The sequence below is a fragment of the Alexandromys fortis genome, unplaced genomic scaffold (genome assembly GCF_014885135.2).
Source record: "Alexandromys fortis isolate MF-2015 unplaced genomic scaffold, M_Fortis_MF-2015_v1.1 scaffold_28, whole genome shotgun sequence".
Classification (NCBI taxonomy): domain Eukaryota; kingdom Metazoa; phylum Chordata; class Mammalia; order Rodentia; family Cricetidae; genus Alexandromys; species Alexandromys fortis.
The window spans coordinates 2,145,648-2,173,416 of record NW_026067901.1 but is presented as its reverse complement, the minus strand read 5'-3'; the positions used below and the strand labels follow the sequence as shown (position 1 = coordinate 2,173,416).

General features: G+C 37.4%; 1 protein-coding gene across 2 annotated transcripts in view; it reads left to right on the top strand.

The window, feature by feature from the left end:
* Positions 1-27,769, top strand: part of Arid2 (AT-rich interaction domain 2) — a 144,120-nt gene that overhangs the window by 55,168 nt on the left and 61,183 nt on the right. For both annotated transcript variants that reach the window (XM_050127849.1, XM_050127857.1), the window contains one exon: positions 23,226-23,359. In XM_050127849.1, the coding sequence (XP_049983806.1) occupies positions 23,226-23,359 (134 nt within the window). The remainder of the gene's footprint in view (positions 1-23,225; positions 23,360-27,769) is intronic.

Below are 27,769 nucleotides of genomic sequence, written 5' to 3'. Positions count from 1 at the left end.
ACCTCTCACTCTCTAGGTCCTTGTACAGACTCTGGTCCTGGAAGTTCTATGGACCTCTTTGTTCTTGAACCAACTGAGGAGGCCTGAGGTGTCCTGCAGGCATTTAGTCTTGGGACAACTGCCTTCTAGATGTTGCTGCTTCTGCCTGGGCCTGTAAGTCCAGGGTTTCATCTCTTTGTGTTACTACATCAACCCACTCTTTCTGTGAAAAAGACAAATAGGCAACATTAAGACTGACCATTCAGCCGGGCCGTGGTGGCGCACGCCTTTAATCCCAGCACTCGGGAGGCAGAGGCAGGCGGATCTCTGTGAGTTCGAGGCCAGCCTGGTCTACAAGAGCTAGTTCCAGGACAGGAACCGAAAGCTACGGAGAAACCCTGTCTTGAAAATGGGGGAAAAAAAAAAAAAAGACTGACCATTCAGGAACTTTATTGAGCCTAACATTGCAACATGGTGGGAGGAGAATCTCAGACAAACCCAACAATACAGAAGAAACTTATTATATAGCTAGAAAGACATTGAAATGCAGTGCCATTGTCATAATTTTACCATCAGCCTTGCATGTGCATGGCTTGCAGTTCCTCCAACTCCCAACTTAAAACCTTCCACAAGCACCATTCACAAGCTTTGCTTACAAACCAGTCTTGAGTCTCACATTGCACCAATTGTGAGCTGTTAGCTGAAGCACTGGGGAAATGCTCCCCCTTACACACTTGTCCTAACTAAGAATAGTCTCAAGGGGAACAGGGTCACCCAGAGTTCACTGAGGCTTGTGTGGCCTGAAGCACAATCATCCAAATCTCTTCCAAGTTGCTTGGAGTTCTCCTGACTGGAGCGAAGCCTCCTGAGGTAGCAGCTGTTGCAGTGTTTTTGAAGCTGGAGTGGAGTTTCCTCAGAGTGGTAGTGCAGGGCTGCTTTATGCTAATTGTTTGTTTCCTACAACCATAACTGTATCAGCTTACATTTAGTTATTCAGTTTAACCCCCTGGATAAGTAGTATATAATAGATAGTTAATATATTGTTGTATGTAATATAAAGTTGGAAAGTCATTGTTTCTCTTAGCTAGAGTGTAGTCTATTTATATTTAATACAACTAGCAATATATTTGGGTTTAAATCTAACATTTCTTTCCTTTTTTTTTTTCTGAGACAGGATTTCTCAGTAGTTTTAGGGCCTGATCTTGTAGACCAGGCTGGCTTCAAACTCACAGAGATCCACCTGCCTCTGCCTCCCGAGTGCTGGAATTAAAGGCGTGCTCCACGACTGCCTGTTTTTATTTTGCATTTTTACCTGAAGTTTTCTACTTTTTTCTCATTGCCTCATTTAAATTAAGTGCAGATTTATCTCTATCATGTTTTAATGTTTGTATATTTATTATAATGACATCCATCCTCATTAAAGTCAAATATTTGGTCCTATATTATTTCATAAATTGAAAAACTCTGTCATTGTAGGCAGTTTTTCTTTAGGATTGCCAGCTCCCATGTAACCACACAGAGATTCCTTATTAATTATGAAAGCTTGGCCAATAACTTAGACCTGTTTTTAGCTCTTATAACTTAAATTGTCCCATTTCTGCTCACCTGTGTGCTGCCCTGAGGTTCCTTTACCTCATCTATGTACTTTGCATGCTGCTTCTTCCTCTGGCTGGCGCCCTGCCCCCGCCCCACCCTTCTTCCTAGCATTCTCTCTGCCCTGGAAATCTTGTCTAGCCACTGGTCATTTAGCTTTTTTAAAAAATTAAACCAATCACAGTGTAAAGGAATATTCCATATGTCACTCCCTCTAGTATATATACCATATATGTCATAAATGTCTTGTTTTTATTGTAAATCCTAGAAGATGCATGGTTCTTGAAACGCACACATGCACGCTAGTAATTTTGACACAAGTTTTATAAGCTTTGAACATAATCTCAACACTTGGAAAGTAGAGACAGGAGGATCTCTGTGAGTTTGAGGTTGTTTTTAGCAGGGAAGATAGTTCTAGACCAACCTGGGCAACTTAAGACTATCTCTCAAAAAAACAACAAAAACCGAAAAGAAAACATTTCAGTTCTTTTATTTTATGCATTTATCGCACAGATGATTTTTTTTGTTTGGTGTTTATGTTTCCATTTCTGTATATATTCTAAATGTTAATCCCCTCTAGATGTTAAGTATGCCTTTTAGTTCAGCATTGTTGGTTAAATTTTTCTTTTGTTATGTTTTTTGAGTCAGGGTCTTGCTAGCAAGCCGATGTTGACCTGGGACATGCTATATGTCCCAAGCTTGTTTTCAACTTCTCCCCTTCCTGCCTTTCTGTGCCACCCATGTGCTAGGATTACAGGTAAGCTGGGTCTATCAGGCTATGGTTAAACCTGTGTAAATTAGTATCTAGCTATTCCTAGTTGTTTTACTTTGGGATGCCATCATTTCTTTGTTGAATTTTAAATTTTGAGTTGAATTTTTAAAACAGTGAAAATGTAATTTCTTCTCCTGGCTTCCATAGTTTCTAGTACATTCTGATGTGCTTCCTATATTGCTCCTTTAAAGAAAAAGTCTAGATGTTTTTATTTTAAAATCATCTTTTTTGTTGTTGTGTTTTGCTGTTTGTGTTTAACAATCTGGGATAGACTTCTTTTTCTTAACATTGCCTGAGAATTGAGTCTTTGAGAAGCCAGAAACCAAAGCACCTCAGTACATTTTCTCAATTTTTATTTCTATTATTTCCTGGTTTGTCTTTTCTCTGACTGTATTTGAAAACTCTTTAGAACTTGACTTATGTCTTTTTCTATTGTTGTTTTGAATGTTGGTACATAAGAAGAATTTAGGGGTATTAGTGGTCTGGGATCATGTTAATTAAGCTTTAGGATAGAAGTTTTCCCAGTCTCCTAGATAGCACAAAACTTGTGTGAGGTATTTGAAGCCCCTTCCTCCTCTTTTCCACCGTCACTGGGGACTGACTGTAGGGACCACTGCACTCTACCACAGAGCTGTGTATCCCCAGCCCTCGTGACCTTCTGCTCACTCCTACTACCACTGTGAAAATTTTCAGAGTCTTGATCAAAGCCGTAGCTGCTTTTGTTTGCTTGCTTACTTGTTGTCCTTTAGTGTTCCAGGTTGTTAGTCACACTAGCTGGCTGCAGCCACCTTCTTCCCAGTGCTTCATGTTAAATATTGCCCATGTTTGTTTCTTCTTACTTTTGGTGCAGTAAGTGTCACTATTCTCCATGCCTTAGGGTGTTTTTTGTTTTTGTTTGTTTGTTTTGTGTTTTGTTTTGTGCATTTATTTAGAGTATGTGTGTGCACAGCCATGCATATATTCACCACAAAGCCACATCAGAGGACAACTTGAAGGAATCAGTTCTTTCCCCCATGTGATTTCCAGGACTGAATTCAGGTTGTCATCTTAGTTACTGAGTCGTTTCACTGGCAAGGGAAAATCTTGTAAAATGCATAGTTATGTATTTTTAGCTTTGCCCAATAAGAAGATGGCACTAGGGGCTGGAGAGATGGCTCAGCGGTTAAGAGCATTGCCTGCTCTTCCAGAGATCCTGAGTTCAATTCCCAGCAACCATATGGTGGCTTACAACCATCTGTAAGGGGGTCTGGTGCCCTCTTCTGGGCCTTCGGGCATACACGCAGACAGAATATTGTATACATAATAAGTGAAGAAATAAATATTAAAAAATAAAAATAGCCATTTTAGACCTTATGCTTATTTAAAAATATCTTGCAAGGCTTTTTTTAAATCCATATTTCAAGTAACACTGAACTCTCTTACTAGATCATGGTCTCTACTTTCTATGCAGGATAACCTCTCATTACCTATTTTGAAAAGTTTGAAGTGTAGAACTCAGTGGGAAGGTACATGTGTGTACTTGTTGGTCTGTTTTTATCAGATTTTCTGTTCCTAAGATGATTATGTATTGATTTACCAATATGATGGTATGGGAAATGATATTGGAATTTAGTGTTTTCTGGCAAGGTACAGTCTTTTCTGCTGATTTTGTAGGCATTATGTAAATATTGTTAATAGTTCATAGTTTATAAGAAAACCATTTGGATTTAATTTCTATTTGTGTGTGTGTGTGTGTTTTCAAAATAGGTTTTTCCTGTGTAGCCCTGGCTATTCTGGAACTCACTATGTAGACCAGGATGGTCCTGAACTCTTGAGATCCACCTGCCTCTGCCTCCCAAGTGCAGAATTAAAGGTGTGCACCACCATTACCTGACCCTTGAATTTAATTTTTATAGCTTTAAATTTTTTTTTTATGTGCATGAGTTTTGACTGCATATACTCATGTGCACTGCATTGTGCTTGGTGCCTGTGGACTCCAGAGAAGGTGCTACATCCACTGGAATTGCTATGTGGATGCTAAGAACTGAACCCTTAATTACCAAGTCATTTCACTAGCTCCAAGACTTATGTTGACTATTTTTATGTGTGTGCATGCATGTGCGTGTGTGTGTGCAAGTAAATAACACATGTGTCGGGGTGCCTGTAGAGGCTAGAAGAGAGTATTAGATCACTTGGAACTGGAATTCTAGGTGTTTGTGAATCAAACTCCAGTCCTCTGGAAGAGTAGCAAGAGCTCTTAATCGCTCAGCCCTCTCTCTAGCCGTGCATTCAACTTTTTACTCTTTTGTAACCATATAATCTGTAGTTAATGATATTTTTAATACACTCAAAATGTCTGTTTAAATATTTAAGTACACTTTCAATTGAATAAGATAACCTCATTTAGAATAGCATGTGGTAAATGTTTGTTCTTCTGACTCAAGAATTATACATAAAAATCTAATTATCATTGTAAAATCAGGGCCATTTCTCTTGGCTTTGGTGGATAGCAGTTAATTTATAAGTCAGTTTTATTTGGTAACAATACTTACAGCTTGCATGAAAATGAATGTGAAGTTTCTCATAAAAATGCCATTCCGTTCTCTAGGTTGATTTCCAGTGTCCACTTTGCCTTCTAGTAAATTCTAGAATCACAGTTATATTCTTCCTAATGCTAAAAGTGTTTTAAACGTCTCCTAGTTAATATATCTTTTCCTTTCTCTTCTTTGTTTTTATTTGTTGTTTGATTTTCTGTCTTTGGTTTTGTTGCTTTGTTTTGTAAGTGGATTGGGCAAGCAACATCTCCAGGTGGCTGCATCTTGTTAATCCCCGCTTCAAAGAATATATAGTCAATTTCTAGATGGTATGATTTGATTTTGCTCAAACACTTATTTCTGTTGGTGGCAGGGCCTCTCTACTCTTGAGTTCCCATGTCCTTTGTTTAGAAAGAAAATATTGGTGAATCAAATATTCATTGGGTATTTCTCAACTTACTGGAAGTATCTCGTTTAGTTTTGCTTCTGATTTTTATTGAATTCACTTAGTATTTTCTGGCCCTTGAGATGCTACAGTTGTTTGTCATGCATGTGGCATGTTTTGTACCCTTGGCGTCACCTTATGAATCATGATTTAGTGCTTCCTTAGTCACTGTGAGAAATGAACAGACCTGCACTTCAGACTGTCTGGAGTGGCATAACTTCACTGGAAATCAGTAAATGAGGGTAGCTCTTTCCTTAGTTGCCCATGCTGGCACCTTCAACTCTAATTTGTTCTGTTCATTATCTACTAAGATGCTTTGTCAAGAATCAGCTTTAAATGCTCATTCTTTTTTTTTAAAATTAAAAAAATCTTTCTTTTTGTTTTTTAAAATGGTGTGTATGTGCACATGTGCACGCATGAGTGCTTTTTAGTGCAGATGTCCACAGAGACTTGTGAGCCACCTGGCATGGATGGCTTGGAACCCAGCTCAGGATCTCTGTAAAAATGGTATGTGCTTTATCCACTGAGCCATCTCTCACACCCCACAGTGTCTTGTTCTTACGTCAGTAGCATTTCAGACTGCTGTGCAGAGCTGCACATTATTCTACTAAAGTACCCTGGGCCTTGAGGGAGATAACAGTGGGAGCGGAGGGATAGACAGGATTTGGTTCAGTTCCTTTTACCTCTTTACAGTCTGTACTTTCCAGCAGAGGGTTCTGTACTCCTAAGTTTTACTCTGCCCTCAAGGGAACAGGTGCTAATTAACAAGATTTAAAAACAGAAAACATGACTGGGTAATGAAAGTATCAGTTATAATTTAAAACGTTTATATCACTAGGTACTATTTATAATAAAAGTATTATAAATACTTTTAGATGAACAGGTTCTCAACAAGTGAGAAGAAACTGCTCTTGGGTCCACTACCAACCCCCTTTTACAGAGGACCAATAGCCTTAGAGAAAGATTCTGTCTTTTGACAAGCTATTGGAGCTGAAACAATAACCTTGAAGATCATTATTTGTCCCCTGCTACTAATACCATGAACAAGCAGTTGTCTGTAAAGTGGTCTCAACGTACTTGAACCATCTTTTTAAAAATCATGTTTGTTGGGATGCTTAGAGTCATGCATTCAAACTCAAATCCCAGTTTGTTTTTATAGTTTTATGGCTCAATCTGTAGTGTACATTATAAATATTACAACACAAACTACCATTCTTTTCTCTCCTAAATTACTGTCAGTTATTTCTGAAATGTAAAGTAGTTCGACTTAGTGATTCTACATTATGCTTGAGAGAAATCTTGTTACTTTTCACTTCATGCTGGGTACATAGCTTCTGGAAAGTGTCCTAATATGATGACTTTTAAAAAAGATGAGTGTAAGAAAATAGGATTAAAGCAATGAAATAGTTATAGCAGTTTCCAGATCGGAACGAGAGAAAAACAACTGAGAGTTAGTTTTGTAAAAGTAGCTACTTGATAGAAAAATTCAGAGGTGAGTTTATTTTTTTCTAGATAGACTTTGCTGACCATATAGTTATGTTAGTCTATTGCATCTTGTGTGCATAAGAGAATACTTGAGCTTGTTTTGATTAGCACTGATATGCTTTTATAGTTTGCTTACTATTTGTTTAAACATTATTTAGAAAATGTTTTTTATTTAATGACCTGGAGGAGTTTTGAAAGAAGGAGTAAATAAGTAAATTAGAAAGAAGCAGTCGCAGAAGCTGGTGTTATACTGCTCAAGAGTGCATTTTTATTGTTTTTGTGTCTGCTAAGTAGTGAAATCATTTACATATGTCATGGAACTGACTTTGAAATGATTAGTAATATTCTGCCTCCATAGCCACTATGTGTAACTTGAATAATTCAGCATATTTACCTGATTTCTTTTTCAGTGTTCCAGAAGTCTGTTACTACAGGTGCCACCCTTACCACTTCAGTCAGACTATACTGTCTTGTGATTTCTTACCCCTGTTCTCCTTTCCCCTTGGGTTTTAAATGTATTGTTAGACTTTTTTTTAAAAGTCCTTTGGTTTTTTTTTTTTTTTTAAAGAAATGTAAGTAAATTTTATCTTTTGCAATAATTGAGAAATTAATCATACCTTTATGAAGCTTATGATGGGTGCATTTTACTATAGAGTTATATTTCATGTACTTTTGTCAAAATCCCACCTAGAACCTTCAGCCTCTAAAGAAGACCCTTTTCTAAAACTGCCTGTACGTACCTTATCACCTCCTGTCTGCTTCTCTACTCATGAGGCTGCTACTTGCAGCTAATGTCAGCATTGCTTCAGAGCATCATCTCAGGTTGTCTCTCTGCTGCACCTCCCCCTCCGTTCTGTTTCCTTATTTCCTTCCCCTTACTTCTTCCTCCCCTTTTCTCCCTCCCAGTTACTTTGATTTGCTCTTCCCACTTGCATCTTTATCCTCTTTGCTCCTCTCCTCTCCTTCCCTTCACAGGCCCACTAGTCCTCTTTTGTTTCTCTTACGTGTTCCTTTACCCTGGCTGCCGCCTATCTACTTAATGTCGGTCTGTCTCCAGGTATTTATTCTACTCCTACTATTTGGGCACCATCTCAAAAAATCCTAACTTTTCTTCTTTTTCTAAAAACCACCACCAACAAAAACCATCTTGAAGATTTATCACTTTACTTGGGTCCTCACTCCTGCCTGCTGGACTCCTCTTGCACAGCCTTCTATCTAGTGTAATGAAAAAGTAGAAACTCAACTTACGATTCTTTAAATTGTTCTTACTATTTCAAAATAATTCAAAACTCTTCTTTATTTCTAGTCTTAGAAGAAATATCTTCTTTACATGTGTCTATTCTTTTCTTGATAAAGAAAATTCTGAGTAAAACATTTTCTATAAAAATTCGTAGTTAATAGCAATAATTGTCAGCATTTGTTGTAGACACATTAACTATTTTTCTTTGCATATATCTACTTATTACATTATAAAAATTAAAATACTGTATTTTCTAACTTTTATTATCCTACACATTCGTATTATTAAGTATTCTTTACAGCATCATTTTTATGGGCTCCATAGATCTATCATCCATAAAATTTAATATATCGGTTCCCTATTAGGCAGCTAGTCTAGTTTTAATACTTAAAAATGATAATGGAATTTGGGAATACATCTTTGATTATACTATGCAATACATTTTCTTTTTTTTTTTGTCTTGTAGCATTTTGTTGCTTTTTGCCTAAAAAGTTTGAAACTTCTAGTGAGATAGTGAGATAAATCTTTCTTTGTTGATTGTCTACATGCTGAGAAAATTATTCCTTATTCCTTACTATTATGTTAAATGTAGTACACATTTATACATGTAACTATTGTATATATGAATTTAAACGTTCTTCAGTTAAAAATTACTTTGACCAGTATAGTATAATATAAAAATGATTTCTCCCAAATGATTATCTTAGTATGAATGATTGAAATGCTATCTCTCACATATATTTGAAATATTTCATTTTTATACTAGACATCTGATTTGTTATGTACAATTCTAGGGGTTCACCTTTTCCTAATTCAACTATTGTAACTTTAAATCAGTTTATCACTTTTATTTATTTAAGTTTTTTGAGACAGGGTTTCTCTGTGTAGCCCTGGCTATTCAGATAACTCACTGTATAGACCAGGCTGGCATTAAACTCAGAGAGATCCGCCTGCCATTGCCTCCCAAGAGCTGGGATTAAAGTCATGTACCACCATGCCTTATTATTTAATTTTAGTTAGCCCCTGTTTTGGCTAGTTTTTTGTCAGCTTGACACATGTTAAAGTCATCTGAGAGGAGAGAGCCTTAGTTGAGAAATTGTCTCTATAAGAACTGTCTGTAAGCAGGCAAACTTGTAGAGCATTTTCTTCATTAGTAAATGATAGGGGAAAGCCCAGTTTGTGGACACCTGGGCTGGTGGTCCTGGGTTCTATTAGAAAGCAGGCTGAGCAAGCCATGAGGATCAAGGCAGTAAGCAACACCCCTCTTATTCTTTGCATTTTGACCAATTATAGAGCTTTTAGTTGCCTATGTGTTGCAAAAAGAAGCTTCTTTCTGGGTGAGAACTGCTTTTGCCTGTGTATAAAAGAATAAATATTTAGAATGTATTTAGTAGCTATATTGATTTAGGAAAATAGCAGTGTTAAGTTCTCCTAGGGTCTAGTCTATGACCTCTCCAGTCGGTCTTAGCTGGCTAGGTTTGCAGTACCACTCATAAATTTCTTTTTAAGTTTAGTTAGACAGCTGCTTTTTACCCCAGGATGTAAGTGGCATTGTTGTATCATTAGGATGTTTTGTCAAGCCCATCATCATTGTGGTTTGCATTCATACCTTACAGCTGGATAGGACTATTGATTACTTTTTTCCCTTGTCAGCTTACATGGCACCTTCTGAGGAAAACTAACCCTGGGGGAGAAGGCTTGCATGTTAGTACCAGTTCAATTCCTCCAAGAACTGTTTCTGAACTGTGTGGTATTTTATCTTCAGTTATCGAGTGTTTTTATGACACACAGAGAAATATACCAGTTAGAGAGCTTCTGGTTACCTCCAAGGTATGTATGCCACTACTGTATCCTTAAGGATATCCTGCCATGCTGATCATTGTTGTAGTTGATGTACATCGTAGCTAGGTATGACTGTTGGCTGCTTCCTTCCCTTGGAAGCCTGCCATGGTATCTTCTGGTTCTATGAAAAAGGTAGACCACGGAAAAGAGGCTTTTGGGTCAGATCTGGCCTGTGTACAAAGTACATTGTCTTCAGCAGTAGGGAATTACTTACCTTCAGCCTCTGGGACGCAAGCAAGGGAAACAGCAATAGCCTATAATGTTGTGGAAATCTCATGTGACCAACAGCTAGATAGGGGATTTCAAATACCTGGTGTTAAGGTTTTTGTTAAATAGGGGGATGGGCATTGGCAGCTCAGGTAGGAAAAGTTCATTTAAACTGCATATCTATATGCATACACAAAGACATAGTTTTAGGTAAGCAGATAATAGGATTCTTTATGACTTTTCCAGACATTCTTGCAGTTATTTTATCCTTCAACTTCCTTCTCCTTTTGTATTGACCTCCCCAAACTGAAATTATTCTCTCCCATTTTCCTATTTCCCTCTTCAAATTCCTTGTACACTGCTGTTCCCCTCTCTTCTCTAGGTCCCTTTATACTTTAGTTTTTGTGGTTATTCCAAGTTGCATATTCACCCGAGCATTTGAAACTGGAAACCAGAATTGAGAGGGTACATGCGACATTTGTCTCACTGGATTTGGACTTCCTGACTCAATAGGATCCTTTTTACTTCTACCCGCTTATCTCCAAAATTTGTGGTTTTATTTTTCTTTCTGAGTAGTATCCTATAGCGTATATGTACCACATTTTTATTATCCATTAGTCTCTTGAAGGGTGTTTATGTTGTTTTCATTTCTTATATTGTAAATGAACATGGATGAGCAAGTAACTGGAGTATGATGTCAAGTCCTTTGAGCATGTGCTAAGGAATGGTATAGCGGGGTCATATGGTAGATTTATTTTTAGCTATTTGGGATTTTTTTTTCTACACTTGTTTTCAGAAGGACTAGACCAGTCTGTACTCCCACCCACAGTGAATGGGGGTCCCCCTTTCACTTTCCGCACGTCCTTTCCAGCATGTTTAGTTGTTTCCTTATCTTTGCCATTCTGACTGATGTAAGATTAAATCTCAAAATTGTTTTGATTTGTTTCTGTCATTGCTAGGGTTTATGAATACTTTTAAAGATATTACTTAGCCATTTGTTGTTGTTGTTGTTGTTGTTATTTTTTGAGAACTCTCTATTCAGATCCCAGGTCCTTTTTTTCCCAAACATATCTTTTATGTTTTGATTCTTTATTTTTTGAGTTCTTACATATTCTAAATAGTAATCCTTTTGTCAGATGTATAGCTAGCAAAGATTCTCTTCCATTGTGTAACCTTCATCTTAACACAATCGCTTGTTTCTTTAGTTCTACAGAACTTTTTAGTTTTATAAAGTCCTACATGTCAATTATTGGCCTCAATTCTTGAACAAAGGAGTTCCTAATTAGAAGGTCCTTTCCTTCACCCAGTTTTATAGAGCATTGCCTTTGGGTTTTTCTAGAAGCTTCAGTGCTTCACATTTAGGTCTTTGATTCATCTGGGGTTAGTTTTTGTGCAAGACATTAGATAGGAATCTAATTTCGTTCTTCTATGTGTAGACATCCAGTTTTGCTGGCACCTTCTGGCTTTTGCTGAAGTTGCTTTCTTTTCTCCAGTGTATGTTTTTGACATCTTTGTCAATACCGGATGGTTATAATTGCATGTATTCATGTTTGGGTCTTCTGTTTTGTACCATTAATCTGAATGTCTGTTTTTATGTCAGTAGCATATTGATTTTATTACTGTGCCTCTATAATGTATTTTGAAGAATGAAATGACCAGTCCCCTCAACATTGTTCCTTTTGCCTATTCAGGGTCTTTTGTGGTTCAATGTGAATTTTAGTATAGTTTTTTTCCTTTCCTATTTCTATGGAAATGAGATGGGGATTTGATTCAATTGCATTAAATCTTTATGTGGCTTTTGGTCAAATGGTCATCTGATAATATTCTTCCAGTCCATGAACTTGAGATATTTTATCATTTCTAGTGTTTCTATCTCTTCCTTCAGAAATATGTCATTTTCATTGTAGAGGGCTGGATCCTATTATGAAACAAACATGCAGACAACTTTTATAGCTCATCAGTACCTGGAAGGGATACAAATTGCCATTTCATGTGGTTTATTTAACCTGGTTTCTCTTGTACTCCCCACTATACCATTCTCTCAAAAAGTGTTTTGTAAAAATAATTTGTGAATCCTTTAAATTTCTATAAGTAGTACCCAAGTTTCTGAAGGCTTCTAATTAATAATTGATTCTGGAAACTACTTTACTTTTTTTCTTAGAAGTTTATTTATTTTAGGCTCAGGAGTAGAGATAGCTGTGAGTCCTGCTATCTTTTCCTGCCATGTTTCAGAAGGCTTCCTGTGAAAATACTTCTCTTCCATCACACAGATTGACTGACTGAAAGATTAGTCATGAATTGTATTACTCTCTGTGCTTTTGTGCATGGAATAGGATTGCAACTTAATTAAAACTTTGTTGACAGAGGTTTCTGTCCCTCCTGGTCCCACAGCTGTTCAGTCCCCAAGAAACATACAGAGATCTACGTTAATTTTAGAATGGTTGGCCTATTAGCTCAGGCTTCTTATTAACTCTTATAACTTGCATTAACCCATAATTCTTGTCTGTGTTAGCCACATGGCTTGGTACCTTTTATCAGTGAGGCATTCTCATCTTGCTTCCTCTGTGTCTGGGTGACAACTGCAGATTAAGCTTTTCTTCTTCCCAGAATTTTCCTGTTTTGGTCACCCTGCTTCTATTTCCTGCCTGGCTATTGGCCAATCAGCATTTTGTTAAACCAGTAGAAGTGACAAATCTTTACAGGGTACAAGACCATTGCCCCACAGCAAAAGTTGTTTTAGTTTTTCCAGTGTTTAAGAAAGAAAATATCCAAATTGCATTATGGTTACAAAATACACATTATGAGATATATGATGTTAAATTTAATTTTATTTTCTATGTGATTTGTTATTTGATTAGTCAAATCTTCTGAAACCCTGTCCAGCTTTTCTAATTAATTTATTAGATATGACTAGAAGACTAGTACCTTTTTCTACATTCTTTATAATGTTAGTTGGTGCTGTTTTAAACGAGCAGTTGTCTCTATTGTGTTGATCATAATATGTGCTTTCTTAGCATGCTGAGGATGGAAACTGATTCTGACCTGTGCTAGGCAAGTCCTCTACCCCTGAGCTAAAGCCTCAGCACTCACAAATAAAGGCTTAAATTGAAAAGTACCATTGAATTCTATATTAATTTGATACCTTGTTGTTTTTGTTGGTGTGTGTCTTTTAAAACCTCAAAGTCTGCTCCCAGTTTCACGCCGCCTCCACAATTCCTAATCCTCCACAAACCAGGGACCCGATATTCAAACATGTGCCTATGGGGACATTCTCATTTAGGCCACCATATTTCTAGCTCACTTGACTCATGGCCACATCAATACAAAATGCAGCAACTTCAAAAAATCACTATAGTTTTTCAGTCTCTACACTGTTTAAAACTCAAAATTTTAAAGCCTGTATTGAGAGTCAGGGCAATCTCTCAGTTCTAAACTCTTGTAAACTCAAAAAGCAAATCACATACTTCAACATACAGTGGCACAGAATATACATTCTCCACTCCAAAAGGGAGGAATATGGGCTTAATAAGAGAATACGGAAGCAAAGCAAGGCCAAAACCAAGCAGAACAAACCAAATACTACAGCTCCATGTCTAATGTCAGGGGGCTTAAATGACTTGTTGCTTGCAGCCTACTTCTCTCAGTCTGATTCTGTCCCATCTGCAGCTCTCCTATACAAACATTCTTTATCATCTTGAGGTCTCTAGCACTATCTAAACTTCATTTTCAAAGTTTCATGTAATGGCACTCCCCTGACATATGCCTAACCTTAGTGGCTCACTATTAATGTGGAGGGAGAGTCCACAACCCTTTACTCATGTATCTTTCCTGACTCTAAAGTGAGAAATGCATGCGAATATTGCCAAGTTTGGCTCCCCACTTAATATGAAGCCTGGCTTCCCCTCCTTGAATCACATTTGCAGTACATTTTCTTTGTTGTTGCTTTTTAGGAGCAGCAAATTCTTGAGCACCCCCCCCCCTTTTTTTTTCTCAAGTTGGAAGCTGACTGGGTGGTGTCTTGGGCTAGGGCCATCTTCTCTTTATTCCACTTGAGAACAGGCCTCTCCTTAATTTCATGATGCTTGTTCTCTCCAAACTTTTCCCCCTATAGGGTAATATATTTGAATACTTAGTCCCCAGTTGGTGTAACTGTTTGGAAGGTTTAGAAAAGTAGGGCCTCATTGGAGGAGGTGTGTCATCGGGTGTGGAGCTAGAGATTTCAAAAGCCCATACCATTCCTAGTTAGCTCCCCCCCCCCCCCTCTTGTGCATAAGGATGTAAGCTCTCAGTAACTGCTCTAGCACAATGCCTGCCTGCTGCCATGTTCCCCACCATGATAGTCCTGGACTCACCCTTTGAAGCTGTCAGCACCAATAAACTCTTTCTTTTCAAAGTTGTCTTGGTCATTGTATCTTTTCACATCACTAGAAAAATAACTGAGACATCTACTTGCTCTTTTTTATTGAGTATCTGCTTAAGAGTGATTACTAATAACCATACCATAGTGTCAATATATGCTTGCCTTGAATTTTCTGTCAAAGAAATCAGCCCATTATTTTTCCAATTTAATCTCCTGCAAATTCTTAGGACAAGGGCAATAAAGCAGCCATATTCTTTGCCAGACTACCACAAGAAAGGTCTGTAGCGCAGTTGTTAATACTGTTCCCCTCTGAAACATATTGAGTCAGGCCTCAATATAGTCCACACTGCTCTCAGCACTGCTGTCTTCTAAACTTTTACTAGGATGTCCCACTAAGCTCTGCTTACAGCATTCAACCACTTTTCTAGTCCAAAGTCTCAAAGTTTTCCACATTGCTCCAAAAACCACATGGTCATTTTCAAACTACAATGCTCGTTATACTTCACACCTTCCTTCAGGTCATGAAAGTACATGGTGTAAAGAACCACCTGTAGGAAATTAGTGTCAAGTCAAGGAATAGATGTCAGTGATCTGAACTTGGTTCTGTTAGCCTGATCAGTTATTGTCATCTGGATTCTGTAAGTTTTGAGGTGAATATATACTATACCAAGCAGATTACTGTAAGAGCTGAAAATACACTTGCTTGATCAATATTAACTGTTCAAGTTATGTCACTGAGAACAAGAAGAGAATGTTCCATCCTGCATTTGTAGTTTAATGAGTGGACATGTTGATCTGTTGAATAGACTTATTGTCATATTGGGAAATGCAGAGAAGTTAGCAGAATGGAAACAGTAAAGTACTTGTTATACAAGTAGGTGGACTTGAGTTGGAATTGCCAGCATCCACATAAAAAATCTTAGCATAGTGACCTATACCTGTAATCCCAGATCCAAGTAGGCAGAGACCAGAGGAACCCTATTGCTCACTGGGTAGCTAATCTTTTAGTGAGGTCCATGTTCACTAAGAGATCCTGTTTCTAAAAAATGAGGTAGATAGCAACAGAGGAAAACAACTGATACTGACCTATGACACACACACACACACACATGCGTGCGCACATATTCATCATGTGGACACTCAAGAAATACATATGCACTTCGAATTTACATACAAACTGAAAATATGATGATTTGGCTATTGAAATAAAACTGTGGGAGGAAGAGGTAGGGAGATATCTGAGTTCAGGGCCAGCCTGATCTACAGAGAAAGTTCTAGCACAGCCAGGAATACACAGAGAAACCTTGTCTTAAAAAACAAAACCCAAACAAAAAATAAAGGAAGGAGAGCTGTGTTTATGTTTCTACTATGTTCTCTCATTTGTTAAGTATCTTTCATTTCCTAGAAGTAAACTCATAGTGTCTTAGTCAGGGTTTCTGTTGTTGTGAAGAGACACCATGACCACGACAACTCTTGTAATGAAACGCATTTAATTGGGCCTGACCTACAATTTCAGAGGTTTAGTCTATTAACATCATTCTGGGAAGCATGAAGGCACACAGGCAGACTTAGTGCTGGAGAAGGGGCTGAGAGTTCTACATCTTGATCCACAGGTAGTAGGAAGAGTCTGCGTACCACTAGGCCTGGTTTGAGAGTCTGAGACCCCAAAGCCTGTCTGACCCCAGTGACACATTTCTTCCTACAAAGCCCCATCTATTCCAGCAAGGCCATACCTCCTAATAGTACGACTCCTTGTGAGCATATAGGGGTGATTTTCTTTCAACCCACAATACATAGATAGAAAAAGAAATTAAACCAAACTTTAAATGACATGACTTCATTATTTATGGCAGAAATGGTTTCCTTGTGCTTAGCATATTTTCCTTACACCCACTGTTGTTGGGCACTAGGCTGGCTTCATAACATCTGTTGTAACAAACTGATGTGCAGGTAGCTCTGTGTATGTCTATGTGGACTCTCTTGCTATAGATATGAAAGTCTTGCCAACTTCTACTGTCTTGCTTTGTTCTCTCTCTCTGTGTGTGTGTGTGTGTGTGTGTGTGTGTGTCCATGCATGTACATTTGGTAGTATGCTCAATTGCTCTCTCATTAAAAATCCATATTTTGTGGTTTGGGTTTTGAGCCCCGAGTGGTATGCAGCTAAGGAAACACTCTACCACTGAGCTATATCTCCAACCCTCCACCTTATTTTGTTAAACAGGGTCACTTAGTGCACTTGGAGCTCATTCATTTGTCTAGGTCACTTGTTAACAAGCGCTAGGGATTCTTTTTCCATGGTACTAGGAACCTAATCTCTGGTGCTCATGCTTCTATAGCAGGTACTTTACCAGCTGGAGCTGTCGCTCCTGTTGTAGTGTCTCACAGTTTTTCTTCAGTGTTTTGAAGGTTTATTGTATAAATCTTTTTGCTTTCTTGCTAAGGTTTGCTCCAAACCTTATTTTAGTTTTATTTATTTAATTTTGCTTACTTACTTGCACAATTGGAAGATTAATTCTGACTTATTTTTTCTCAGCAGATGTAACTATTTGTTATATAGGATAGCTCCTCTTTGTTTCCCTTTTATTTTCTGCTTTTGTCTTTTTTTAAAAAAATAATTACAATGAGGACTACTGAGACATCAAGAACAATGTCAATGGGTTTTTGATCCTATTGCATGTATTGGCTTTGTGGGAGCCTAGGCTGTTTGGATGCTCACCTTACGAGACCTGGACGGAGGAGGGTTTTCCTTGGACTTCCCACGGGACGGAGAGCCCTGATTGCTCTTTGGGCTGACAAGGGAGGGGGGCTTGATTGGGGGAGGGGGAAGGAAAGGGGAGGCGGAGGTGGGGAAGAGACAGAAATATTTAATAAATAAATTAAAAAAAATAATTTATTTAACTTTATTTCATGTGCATTGGTGTGAAGGTGTCAAATCTCCTGGGACTGGAGTCACAGACAGTTGTGAGCTGCCATGTGGATGCTGGAATTTGAACCTGGATCCTCTAGAAGAGGAGCCAGTGCTCTTAACCTCTGAGCCATCTCTCCAGCCCTGCTTTTGTCTTTTTGATCAAAGTTAAACTGTAATTACTATATTCTGTACAGGTGGGAAAAGTGACCCTTGTCTTGTTTCTGATTTTAATAGAAATGCCATAAAGTTCTCCTGTTAGTATGATACTGACTTTAGGATTTTAGTTTATTGCCATTAGGATATTGAAATATGCTCCTTCTATCCCTAGTTTCTGTCTGGCTTTTGTCAAGAAGCAGTGATAAATTTTGTCAAAAGCCTTTCCTGAATCTTCTGAGATGATCTTGTCTTTCCTGTCTTTGAGTCATTTTATTTGATCATTACATTTATTGCTGTACGTATGTTGAAACATACCTCCATTTTCATAATGAGGCCAACTTGATCATGTGTTCTTGAGTTAAGATTTGCAAGCTTTTATTGAGAAATTTTTCATCTATGTTCATCAGATTTTGTATGTTCACCAGAGTTTCATCTGTATGTCTCTTTATCTTGTTTTGGTATTTGGGGAAATACTAACTTCTGTTGACAGAGGTTTGTGTTCCACCTGGTCCCCTGTCTCCTTTGGCAGCTACATGGCGTCTCTCTAACTCTGCCTTCTTTTCTCCTCTATCTCTTTGGAATTCTCACCTTGCTTCTTTATTAACAAATGGTAATAAAACATATTCATAGCATACTAAGAGAAGTCCCACACCAAACTTTAAAAAAGCTTGACAGCATCCTGGTTTTGTCTTGTTTTCTTAATGTTTTATAAGTAGTTGTTGGTGTTCTCACTGGGCGATGGTGGTGCATGCCTTTAATCCCAGCACTCAGGAGGCAGAGGCAGGTGGATCTCTATGAGTTCAAGGCCAGCCTGTTCTACAAGAGCTAGTTCCAGGACAGGCTCCAAAGCTACAGAGAAACCCTGTCTCAAAAACAAACAAAAACAAAAAAAATTAAAAACAAAACAAAAAACCAGTTGTTGTTCTCTTTAAAGGTCTTGTAGACTTCAACAGTGAATACATCTGGACATGGCTTTTTAATGTTTATTTCTTACTGCTTCAGAATTATGGCTTGCTATAGGTCTGTTTAAAATGCTTATTGTTTCTTGACTTAACTTTGTTTGATAGGACATATGTGACTAGAAATTGATCTGTTTCTTTTAAATTTTCTAGTTTTTTTGTATTATGAATTTTTAAGTATATGCAATACTGGATATATAATGTCTTTATGTCTCTAACATTAAATCAGTCTTTGTTTTGGGTAATTTAGCAAATGGTTTGTTTGTTAATCTTATTTATCTTTTCAATAACTTCATTAATTCTTTTAATTTTTTTCATTTGTATTTTATTAATTTCTACCCTGTTCTTATTTTATTTTCCTTCAGTTTATTGGTTTTGAGTTTGGCTTGTTGCTTTTCCAAGGCCTTTAGGTACATCACTATTGGACTTCTCTTTTCATTTCAGTGTGAACACCTGTTGTTTGTAAGTCTGATCCCTCAACTTCATTATTGGGTTATAATATCGAGACCATTGGCATTCAGAGTTGTGTTGAATGGGTTTCTGTAATGTGGTGGTTATTACTTTTAGCTTCACAGATTTGCTACTTAGAGAGATGTATTCATTCCTGTCATTATTGTTAATTTTATAGTACTTTTTGTTTTCCTGTTTCATGTTTGCTTTAGCATCATTTATTCTTTCCTATAGCCTCATAGATGTATTTATCTTTCTTTCCATGATAAAGGATTCCTTCAGTTGTCTTCTGTAGAACTGCCATAGAGACCCTACATACTTTCTTTTTCTTTTAATCTTGTCTTTATTGTGGAAACTTCATTCTCTTTTTCTTGTGAGATAAAGTTTTGTTGGGTATAATAGTCTGGGTTGTAATTACTGTCTTTGGAGCTTGTAAAGCCTAATTCCAAGCCTTCCTGGTATTTTTGTTATTGTTATTTTAGTTTTGCCTCCACATTTATGTGTGTGTGTGTGTGTGTTTTTTTTTTAATTATGTATACAGTGTTATGTCTGCCTGCAGGCCAGAAGATATAGTTGCTGGGAATTGAAACAAGAACCTCTGGAAGAACTGCCAGTGCTCTTAACCTCTGAGCCATCTCTCCAGTGCCACGTCCATGATTTAATAAAGACTTTTGTATTTTGAGAGATCAGATCCCCAATAAGGCTGTTCACAAAAGTAATCCATAGTATCAAGTTTTTAAAATATATATTAAGACTATTATAATTTCCTAGAAAATGTATTTGTTAGGGAAACAGCTATTGAAATCTTGTATGAATGAAGACAAGCTCCTTCCACAACAGGCAAATACTTTGGATATAGTTGTTAAAAACTGTCTATCTTTGCATTGGTAGGTAGTAAAGAGGTATCAAAATAAAAGCAAAAATTACAGGGTGTAAGAAGATTTTTCATCAGGACTGTCTACTCCCCAATAATGGCACAGATACTTCTTATTAATTTGAAAATTTGGCCAATAGCTTAGGCTTGTTTCTGACTAGCTCTTATAACTCAAATAAACCCATTTCTATTAATTTACTTTCTGCCTAGTGGCTTTATTACCTTATCTCTGTAATGCTCATCCTGCTTGCTCTGGTGTCCCTGGTTTCTCTGTTTCTTCCCCCCAGTGGTCTCTGTGCTGAAAATTCTGCCTGACTCTTCAGCGTTTTTTTTTTTTTTTTTTTTTTTTTTTTTTTTCGAGACAGGGTTTCTCTGTGGCTCTGGAGCCTGTCCTGGAACTTGCTCTGTAGACCAGGCTGGTCTCGAACTCACAGAGATCCGCCTGCCTCTGCCTCCCGAGTGCTGGGATTAAAGGTGTGCGCCACCATCGCCCGGCCTTCTTATTAAACCAATCAGAGTGACACATTTTCACAATATACAAAAAGAGAAAATAAAACCAAAGACAGGGTAATTATGAATCAACTCACACAGGCAAGACAAGAGGAGTAACAGGGAGAAATGCTAACACTGTTGATGGGTGTGTTTACTCTGTTTCAAACATTCCAGGAGAACCTATTTGTGTTGTTTTTGTCTTATCTGGGTTTGTTCCTTCTTAATAGCCCGAAGATCATGACCTTTAAACTTTCTAGACATAGAAGTTCCTATTGTCCACTCAATATATAGTTCCTGGTACACGCTAACATTTACTGGGTATCACAACACACAAGTGGAAGATGGCATGCTGGGTTATGTTCTGTCATAATAATCTCACTGAAAATTATAGTCTCAAGTAAATGAGCTGAGTAGAGGTGACAGAAAGGTATTGTAACACTGGCCTGCCCACCCATCTTCCCTGTAGATCCTTTCACAGCTACTTTATCTCAGCAAGGTTAATATCTAAAATTTAGTCCGAAATCGTCCTTAGCAGCCCTAACATTTCTTTTGTTACCCTACTCCATAGTTTTATGTCTAAATTTATGCATATTCTTTCTATGGTAACTTGGTTAACAACAAGAAGAATCAGCTTGATGTATGTGGGACTGTCTATTCTCAGTCATTCTTTCATTCTTTTAGACTGTAAACTACTGTTTGGGACATCTCCAGGATCAAACTGAAGACGTTCTACCTGTGCAGTAGAGATGTGTTAGGCTCATTAGTTATCAAAGTTCTGACCTATTTGAGCTTAAATGGAGAACTTGGGATGGGTGAAAGGAGATAATTTAATTCCTTATTTTTCAGGCAGTAAATTGGTATTATTTTTGCAGTTATTTTAAATTTTTTCATTGAGATGCAGATTATATCAAGGAAGACAAGTTCCTTGAAATAAAATGCCACTGCTTGCTAAGGGCTCACACTTTATTATGTTTTGCTTCCACCTGCTTGTACAGTTTCAGAAGTGTGGCTTGATTACATGGGAAAAAACTTTTCTTTTTCAAATGTTAACTGATAGCTTGTAACTTTTCAAAACTTTTGACTGTTGTAAGATGTCATTCATTTGAGTATGACGGGGTGGGTTTCAATGGTAGAGCGTCTTTCTATCCCACCCTGGAAGCCCTACCCCCTAACTTTCAGAGAGACCTAGAAGGGGAAAATAAACTAGTGACAGTTTTCCATGTAGTTTTTAGATTTTTTTTAAAAGATTGATTTGTTTTATGTTATGTGTGTATGTGTTATCTGTATACATTTTTATGCACGTGTATGTGCCTACAGATGGCTGTGAACAATTGCAAATAAAAGAATTAAAATAATTCATACATACATAATTATAGCATGATTTGTTGACAGCAACTGTAAAACAAAATAGCCTATATGTGTCACTGGAGAACTGAATTGCTATCAATTGAGTAAACTGGTGCATTGCTGTTACATGTTGATAAATAAAAGTATCACAAATATTTTGAAATATGGAGTGAGCCTGTGATAGACTTCAAGACCAGGGAATCATCTTTTTATTTATGTTTACAGTGACTATATAGCTTTTAAAAAATAAGGGAAAAAAAGCTTCACTTTGAATCAAGAATATAGGCCAGATCCAAGTACCTAAAATACTTTTTCCAGTTACATCATTTCTTCCTGAAATGTTGGTAAAGGAACAGTGAGTTGAAAAATCTGATGACTCAATCCCAAATACAAAAATTAATTTGTAAAATAATCAAAATCAATCTTCCGTAGTTATTAAAAGGAGTCCATTATATCATTGCAGAAAATAGAACTCAATAGAGTTATCTCTATATAGGACAACAAGTGTCGAATTTCTTTCATTTGGCCATTGGAAATATTACAAGCTTTCTTGGTATGATATAGCTACTGCTACTACAATAAAAAGCCCATTGTTACCATATGAATCTACCTTTATTATTGCTTCTCAGTGGTGACCTAACAGCCTTTTACAGTATAGTTAGCATATACACCATTTAATGCTCTGCACAGCTTCTTCAGTCAGCTTCCAGTATTATTATCTGAAGCTTCAGACCTGGTCCCTGAAACTTAAATCAGCTAAATTAACTTTTTTTTTTTTTTTTTTTTGGTCAGAAGTGGTGTACCTGAGGCTTAACCTGTCTGTCTGTTAACTCCTAGAGCTTGTCTTTCAGTTACTCCGACATTAATTTTGCTGTCTTTGAGGGGTACTGGGAGTGGGGGGAAGAAAGGAATTATTTGGCTTACACTTCCTTATCACTGTTCATCAGTGAAAGGAGCTCAGAAACCCAGTCAGGGCAGGAGCTGATGCAGAGGGCATGAAGGGGTACTGTTTAATGGTATGTTCCTCATGACTTGCTTAGCCTGCTTTCTTATAGAAGCCAGGACCACCTGCCCAGGACCACCTGCCCAGGAATGGTTCCACTCACAATTGGCTGAATCCTCGCCGTCAGTCAGAACTACAGCCTGATCTTATGGACTCATTTGAGTTTCCCTCATCTAGGATGACTTGAGCTTGTGTCAAGTTGACATATAACTAGCCGCACATTAGTTCTCCGTTCAACCTCTTTCACTGTCTTTGCTCATGGTGGCCTTGCTCATAGTTGCCTTAAAATCTGAGAGCAGCTGTTGGAGTTAATATAACTTGACTAAAAACAGTGCATAAGGGGTACTGCTATTTACCGACAGATAGTTGTATTTTGCTAAAATAACTTTATGCAATTGTAAGATCTTTTCTGTAAAGAGAAACACTATTTTAACTTGTTTTGAGTTTATAGCAGTATTCCTGATGAGCTGAGGTCACCATTATGATTGTGAATGGTACTTAGATTCTTAGGTATCCAAAAAAGACATGTGTGGTAAAAGTCTAAAAATAACGCATACACATATTTAAACAGTTTTTTGCTCTGCTGTTTTTCTCTTTCAGTTATCTAGAAAAGTACGAGAAAGTTCATCATTTTGGGGAAGATGATGATGAGGTACCACCAGGCAATCCAAAGCCACAGCTTCCTATTGGTGCAATCCCATCTTCCTACAATTACCAGCAACACAGTGTGTCAGGTAAATATCATTTAAAATTAGCTGAGCATTCAGAGTTTTGAATTGGGAAATAGACATCACCCAATGTCTCCAGACTTTGTACATGCGCACGCTTAAGGCATTAGAGAGATGGAACTTCCACAGTTTGGCTTTACTTGGTATTTGAGTCCCTTTGCTTCATAGATTTTATAAAGTTTTAGAGTATCTTCAAGTAAAATTTCTTATTGAATGTAAACAGTTTTCCTTATTATTAGCTAATCATTAGTTTATCCTGAATAGCCACTAAAATGAGAAGAGAAAGGTTCATTTAAAATTAGAGATACTCTAGGTGGTGATAACATATTCCTTTAATCCCAGAATTCTCTGGAAGCAGAGTCAGGTGGATCTCTGACTTCAGGTACAACCAGGAAACACAGAGAAACCCTCTCTCAGAAAACAAAAAACAACAAAAAAGCGATCTGAGAGCTAACTGTAAACTGAGTTAAGATAAACCTGGGCTCAGAGGGATGGAGGGAAGTATCAGGTGTTAGGGAAGCCAGGAACCTTTCTATGAAGTCCTGCTACAATTCCTACAGCTAATGTTGGGTATGCTAGAATATCAGGAATGTTCTGATTTATACTATAATTTCCTAATGCGATACTAAAGAATTTTTTCATTCAAGTGACATCATTATAAATAAATTCCTTAGCTACAAAGAGTTGAACTGGATTAGGAAATAATTATCTTGATGTCTGATAAAGGGATTGAAATAGAACTGATTGAGGTTCTAGTTTTCTGTTCTGTGAAGATGAGCTGGGGACACATGGATCAATGTCTTTAGCATTTGGCCTACACAAAGCAAGAGGTACTTATTAAGATAGTGGTCTTTACAAAAAAATGCGGTTTTATGCACTTACTGTGTCAGTCGTTGGTACTAGCGCCAATCTCTAATGGGTAGCCCTTTGATTTAATTTGGCTCATTTTGCAGTTACAGTTCTTACATTTTATTTTTACTTCTATTTCCAAAGTTTCTTTCATGTCAGATTTCCCTCAGTTTCATCCCCAATGAGTAATAACTAGAGAAATAGAGTCCCTTCTTAATATCTCGGATTTCCTTTGGAAGAGGCTTCATCATGTGCCTGTTTAAAAAACTGAGATGAGAGAGGAACAGTGAATGTTTCCGCTTTCTGGCCTGATGAACTACAAGCTGTAAGCCGAAATAAACCCTTTCCTCCCCAGATCACTTTTGGTCAGTAGTTGATCATAGTAACAGGAAGCAAACTAAGACCACCTCTTTTTGTTGCCCTTTTTTTTTTCTTTTGAGACAGGCTGCAGCTGCTTTGTTTTAATGGGAATCTGGACAGTTGTATCTTAGATGTAACATTTTTGACAAAAATCTACACAAGGGATTCTTAGAGAGGAAGGAACTGAAAAGAGATGTTGTTTCCAAATAATGTTTAGGAATTTTGCAGGTCTTTCTATTTTTATCAAAAGAGATACTGCAACTTCATGATAGTATTATATAAATGTTTATGATTATCATCAGTATGAAAGCCCTACACTGATGAGTCTTTCTAAGTTGTCAGTAGAAAAGCTGAGTAAACTCCATTATGTATTTGTTTTAGCGTGTGCATGTGTGTGTGTGTATGTGTGTGTGTGTGAAAAATATGTTCCAAAATGGAATTACCTAGTGATTAATTAAGACCTTGAAAATTTTTATTTAGGGCTGAGGCCTAAATCAAGTACTCAAGGACAGAGTATTTGCTCTGCACAGAAGGCTTTTATCCCTTTTCCAGTATCCATAAGTAATCCCAGATGTGGTAGCAAACACCAGACTCCAGCAGGTGAAGTCAGGATGATTCTGAGTTGGAAGCTTGTCTGTGCTACATAACAAGGCCTTACCTTAAACATAAAATCAGGGAGTAGGAAGATGACTTAGTGGTTAAAGTGCTTGCCATATAACCATGAATGCCAGAGTTTGGACCCTCATACAAATGCAAGGCAGTGCCCCTGTAATTCTAGCCTCGGAAGATGAGGATGGGCTCTCTAACTGTGTGGACAAACCCTGAGTTTGATTGAAAGGCTTTGTGGATGACTAAGGTAGAACAATGGAGGGTGATTCCTAACCTCAGCCTTAGGCCTCCACCTGCCATGTGCATACCCATACACGTAACTGTCATACAGTAAGGGAACAGGTGTCTGAATTTCTAAAGGTTACTGCCTCTTTTCTTTAAACTGTAAAAAAATGTTGAGAAGTTTCTGTTTTGGATATTTGGATTATTTAACACGGATATCAATATTTTTGCTTGAATTATGCATAGATTTTTTTTTTTTTTTTTACGGTTTATGTGGATGAAGGTTGCTAAGGAGCAAACCAGGCAGGACTTTGTGTTGGACAAGTGTTCAATGACTGCACACCCAGCTGCTTTCTAACTTTAATAAGTGAAAATGTTCAGAAGACAACTCATTAAAATTAATAGAACTCTACTGTTTTAGAGCTAGTCAGTGTTACATTGATTGTTGATTAAATGTTCTCTAATCTAACAGACATTTGGACTGCAATTACAGTCACTGCCAACATTAATAGATAGAATATCCCACAAAATCCCTGCAAGAGTCATAAACAGCCTGTTAGGTGGAGTCCTCTCTTTTCTAAATTGAAAGGAAAGAATTGGTTGCCTCAAATTTAATTTGTTAACAGTAATACACTTCAGTAAACTTTAAATCACGATTCTTAAAAATAAATTGCCAATCTCATTTTGAAATAACATAGCTTGCTTGGCAAGGAAAAGGAAGACCTTAAGACCTGTGAAGTGTTGTTTTGTTAGTGAGACTACATTTTAGTAGTTGTTCAGGTTGGCTTGAAACACATGGACTGAAATAGTCCTTCTGTGCCCAAGGTTCCAGGTACTTGGGCTTCTGTCTTTGAGAGGGGGTTGCCATGTCAGATGTGGGGGTTAGGTGATATTCTCTCTATCATGTGCAATCCAGTAACCAAAACTCAAGTCATCAGGCTTGGCAACAAGAACCTTTATCTGCTGAGCCATCTTGCTAAGTCCCCATCTGGATCTAATGTCCTGTATTTTATCGTGCATTCTCCTTAGGAATCTTTACCAAACCTAGTATGATTAAAAAGATAGTTCGTATTTGTTTGTTCCATGCTTATCAAAGTTACTGGTAAGATGTAAAGATTCTTATTTTTCAACAGCAAAGGAATTCCAGAATTATATTAACTCGAAGAAGTGTGGCAGGTGTTTTGAGTGTGAGTTCCAGGTTTATTTACTCTCAGGAGGTTTGGGTGACGGCACCTGTAAAATTAACTTTCCTTCTCATCAGTTACTGTTGCAATATACAAACATCTAATTCTGCTCCTGTATCCCTAGATATTTGTCCACTTTAAGATATTTGAGCAATTTCTTTTGTCAAAGTTATAAAAAATAAGCTTGTGTGTGGGTGTAGACCAGAGGTTGGCACTAGTGATTCCCTCAGTCACTCTTCACCTTGATTTTTGAGACAAGATTTCAAACACAGTGAGCAAGACTAGCTGGCTAGCAAACTCCATGGACCTTCTTGTCTCTGCCTTCACAGTGCTAGGATTACAGTCATATGACACCATGGCTGTTTTATTTTGATGCTGGGGATTTGAAATTAGGTCCTCCTGTTTGTACCACAAACACTGACCAGCTGAGCCATGCCCTAGGAGCTCTACTTTGTATTATTGTTCAGTGTTAAACATTTCAAAGAATCTGTGTCTTAGTCATTTGTCAACTCTGTTATGCACCTCACCAATATTAGTGATGTTCCTAGAATATTTTAGAATTGAAGAGTTACCTGTTCAGATGCTGATGTTGGTACTAAAAGTGTAATTCTAACATTGGAGAGCGTGAAGCAGGAGCAATATGAATTCAGAGCCAATCGAGGCAACACATTAAGACCACATCTCATACCCACCCCTCAGAAATTATTTTTCTGCTAAATATGTAACAGATTTTTTCTTATATTTTATAGAAAGGTTTTAGAGTTCATTGTTATTATTATTTTACACTTTTAAGAATCCAAGTCATTCTGAAGTATTCTGAAAGGTTTGATCTGGAGATATTCCAACTCTTATTTTTTTAAACTAGTTTCAGCTCTATTTGAAAAATTGTCTTAGGGTATTTTCTCAGGTAATGGCTGCCAAGGCCCACACATACTGTGATTGTGTGCTTTCTGTTTGCCCTGTATGCCTGTCTTCTAACCCTCAAAGTTTTGTTAAATGAATGTTTTAAAATCAGTTCTTGCACAAAAAATTGTCGTTTTTCTTGAATTATTTCTTTTAAGTTATAAAAACATGAAACATAAAAGTAAAACTTTATAAATTAAATTTAATCACAATTAAAACTTCTCTTTGAAACAAGAACACAAGCCAGCTAGGCAGTGGTGGTGCACACCTTTATTCTTAGCACTCAGAA